The 2,838-nt window shown below is 60.1% G+C and overlaps 1 protein-coding gene across 1 annotated transcript; it reads right to left on the bottom strand.

Moving 5' to 3' along the window:
* Window positions 1-355: 355 nt before the first annotated feature.
* GPR6 (G protein-coupled receptor 6) lies at window positions 356-1,920 on the bottom strand. Its single transcript, XM_010310752.2, has one exon. The coding sequence runs from the start codon at window positions 1,867-1,869 to the stop codon at window positions 802-804; it is 1,068 nt and encodes a 355-aa protein (XP_010309054.2). The 5' UTR covers window positions 1,870-1,920; the 3' UTR covers window positions 356-801.
* Between the last annotated feature and the right edge of the window lie 918 nt (window positions 1,921-2,838).

The raw sequence follows: 2,838 nt of genomic DNA, 5'->3' as shown, positions 1-2,838 counted from the left end.
CTTATAACTTGAAGATGAAAGCTACTGGAAACCTGGTGAATAACTGTAATTAGCGGCCTATTTGACTGGGCTTTTTGTTTCTTTGGCTGCTGGAGAATAAAAAAGAGTTTGTGCTCTTCGTTACTCTCTCTGTGCCAGACTAACGAAGAGACCAAACAAACGAGCGAGCAGGAAGGTGCCTTTCTTGGTGCAGTATTTCATCTCCATAGTGAATGATGATCTCTTTAGGCAGAATTACACGGGGAGCTTTCAAAAGTAAACAAAGGGACTTTGCTCAACCGGCAAATTTGCCAGCTCTCTTGTTTCTAAAAGCATCTAAACACACAAAGTTATATTACATCTTACATGTTTTTATTTGTATACAAAATGTTATAATTTATCAATATTGTGCAGCAAAGTATAGATACACACATACATACATACACTCCCCCAGCGCACACACGCGTACAAATACAACACAAACACAACTTTCTTTCTCTCTGCCCTTCAGAAAGGCAACACTGTCTTGGCAGGTCAGCAGCTAGAAATAAGGTGCTATAATTAAGCGATATTGGAATGTCTTCACTTTACAAATGTGATGTGCAAATTTATATACAACCACTTTTTTTTTATTTTTTTTTTTTCACGGAACCCAAAACTCCATACCCCGAGCCACTCTCAGAGATACAAACATGTATAAAGTGCTAATACTTAAGCATGTTTCCGACGACTTCACAACGTAGTTTGAAGTTTAGAACAGGCACTGTATTAGTTCACTGGGTAGATTGTCACTCGGTGCAGTACGACAGAGAGAAAAGTCACTCAGACATCGCTGGGGGACCGGGAGCGAAAGGACACTTTAGCCTGAAAGCAGCCGCAGAAGAGCACCCACATGGACCTCTGGATTTCCTGGTTCCTGTAGGCGTAAATGATGGGGTTGATCATGGAGTTGTAAGTAGCGGGTAGAAGCGTGGCGTACGTGTACACGGAAGGGTAGTCAGGATCCCCCACTACACAGTAGATGGCAAAAGGCAGCCAGCTGGCTCCGAAAGTCCCGAGGATTATAGCGAGGGTAGAGACTCCTTTTTTGGTGGCGACATAGTGTGAAGCAGTCAGAAAGTGCTGCTGGAGGGCTATCTGGTGGGCATGCCTGCAAACGATCTTGCAGATCTCGATGTAGAGATGGAGCATGATGAGGAAAACGAGGAAGAAAGAGGCGGACAGCAGCGTCACGTTGCTCTTGGTCAAGGGCCTGACGACGCTGCAGGCTGCGCGGTCGTGGAGGCAGTTCCAGCCCAGGACGGGCAGCAGCCCCAGGCAGAGGGAGACCCCCCAGGCGCCCGCCAGCATGGTGTGGATGCAGAGCACCGTCCTCTCCGAGTAGTAGGTGAGGGCGTTGTAGAGGGAGAGGTAGCGATCGACCGTGATGGCCAGCAAGCTACTCACGGAGGCGGCGAAGGAGGCGACGAGGAAGCCCACCGTCAGCAGGCTGACCGTCTCGGAGCGGATCACGTACTGGAAAACGAAGTTGAGGATGAGGCCGAGGCCGGCCAGGAGGTCAGCCGTGGCCAGGCTGCCCACCAGCACGAACATGGGGGTGCGCAGGGCGGGCGAGTAGCAGATGATGGCCACCACCAGGGCGTTCTCGCAGGCGATGGCGGTGCCGGAGACGCAGAGCATCACGTCCCAGGGGTTGAGGGCGGCGGGCGCGGGGGGCCGCGACGACAGCTCCAGCGAGGCGTTGCCGCCGCCGGCCGGCAGCCGGGGGGCGGCCGCTCCGCTCTCGTTCAGGGCCGCCGCTGGCTCCATCGCCGCCCGGGCCGGCGCGGCTGTGCGGGGGCAGAGGCGGTGAGCGGGGGCGGCGGGGCGGCGGGGCGGCGGGGCGCGCATGCCGGGCGGCGGCGCCGCGCCCGCCCTTGTCTGTGGTGCTGAACCCGGAGAAGTTTCCCGCCGGCCCCGCCGCCCCCCGCCCCGCCCCGCCCCGCCCCGCCCCGCCCCGCCCCGCCCCGCCCCGCCCCGCCCCGCCCACCCCCGCCGGCCCGCCCGCTGCCCCGCGCGGCTTTGGCGGGAGCGGGAGGCTGCCGGGGGCGGGGCGGGCTGCGCGGCGCTGACGTCAGCGGCGGGCCACCGGCGGGGACTGGGCGCGCGCCGCCGGTGAAGGGGGGGGGAGGGAGGCGGCCGCCGTGGGGCGGGGGGAGCCCGGGACGGCGCTTGGGCGGCCCAGGGTGGTCTTCGGCGCGGCGGGGAGGCGCGCTGGGTTGCTCCGGCGCGCTCAGGCGGGACGGTCATCGCCGGCCGGCGCTCCCCGCCCGGCTCCCGCTCGGCTCCGGGACAAGCCCGGCGCCCTGCACGGCCCCGGAGCCGGAGGGTTTGCTCGGGGAGAGGAGCGGAGAAGGAGGGAGCGGAGGCCCCTTCCAGCTGCTGGCCGGGAGGAGCGCTCGTCCGCCCCTCTCTCCTCTCCCGCTGCTGCTTTCCCCCGCTTTGCAGGAGGTTTTCCCGCTTGGGATCCCTTCGGCAGCGCCTTTGTGGGGAGGACGGGGAAGTGCTGTGTTCGTACAGCACTTGCCGTAACGGCTCTGAGCCCAGCGGGGAGCTGCTCTGTACACCACCGAATGTAAATGTTTCCGAATAGCGCTGTAAGTTGCCGTGAAAAAGCCGGCTTCGCGCTTATCCTCTCCGAACGAGATATACTCTAGGGTTAACGATCTGTTTACCAGCGAAAGCATCCGCGCTTTTTTCCCGACGTCCCCCAAAATGATAAGCTCAAACCAGAGACGACCCAATCGCACGGGCATACAACCCCACCGGTTCTGCCCTTGTCTCACCCTTCGCGTCACCGGCAGCCAATGTATATCCTGG

The sequence above is a fragment of the Balearica regulorum genome, chromosome 3, assembly GCF_011004875.1.
Source record: "Balearica regulorum gibbericeps isolate bBalReg1 chromosome 3, bBalReg1.pri, whole genome shotgun sequence".
NCBI classification, from domain to species: Eukaryota; Metazoa; Chordata; class Aves; order Gruiformes; family Gruidae; genus Balearica; species Balearica regulorum.
Note: the sequence above shows the minus strand (reverse complement) of the source record. Positions and strands in the feature narration are given on the sequence as shown.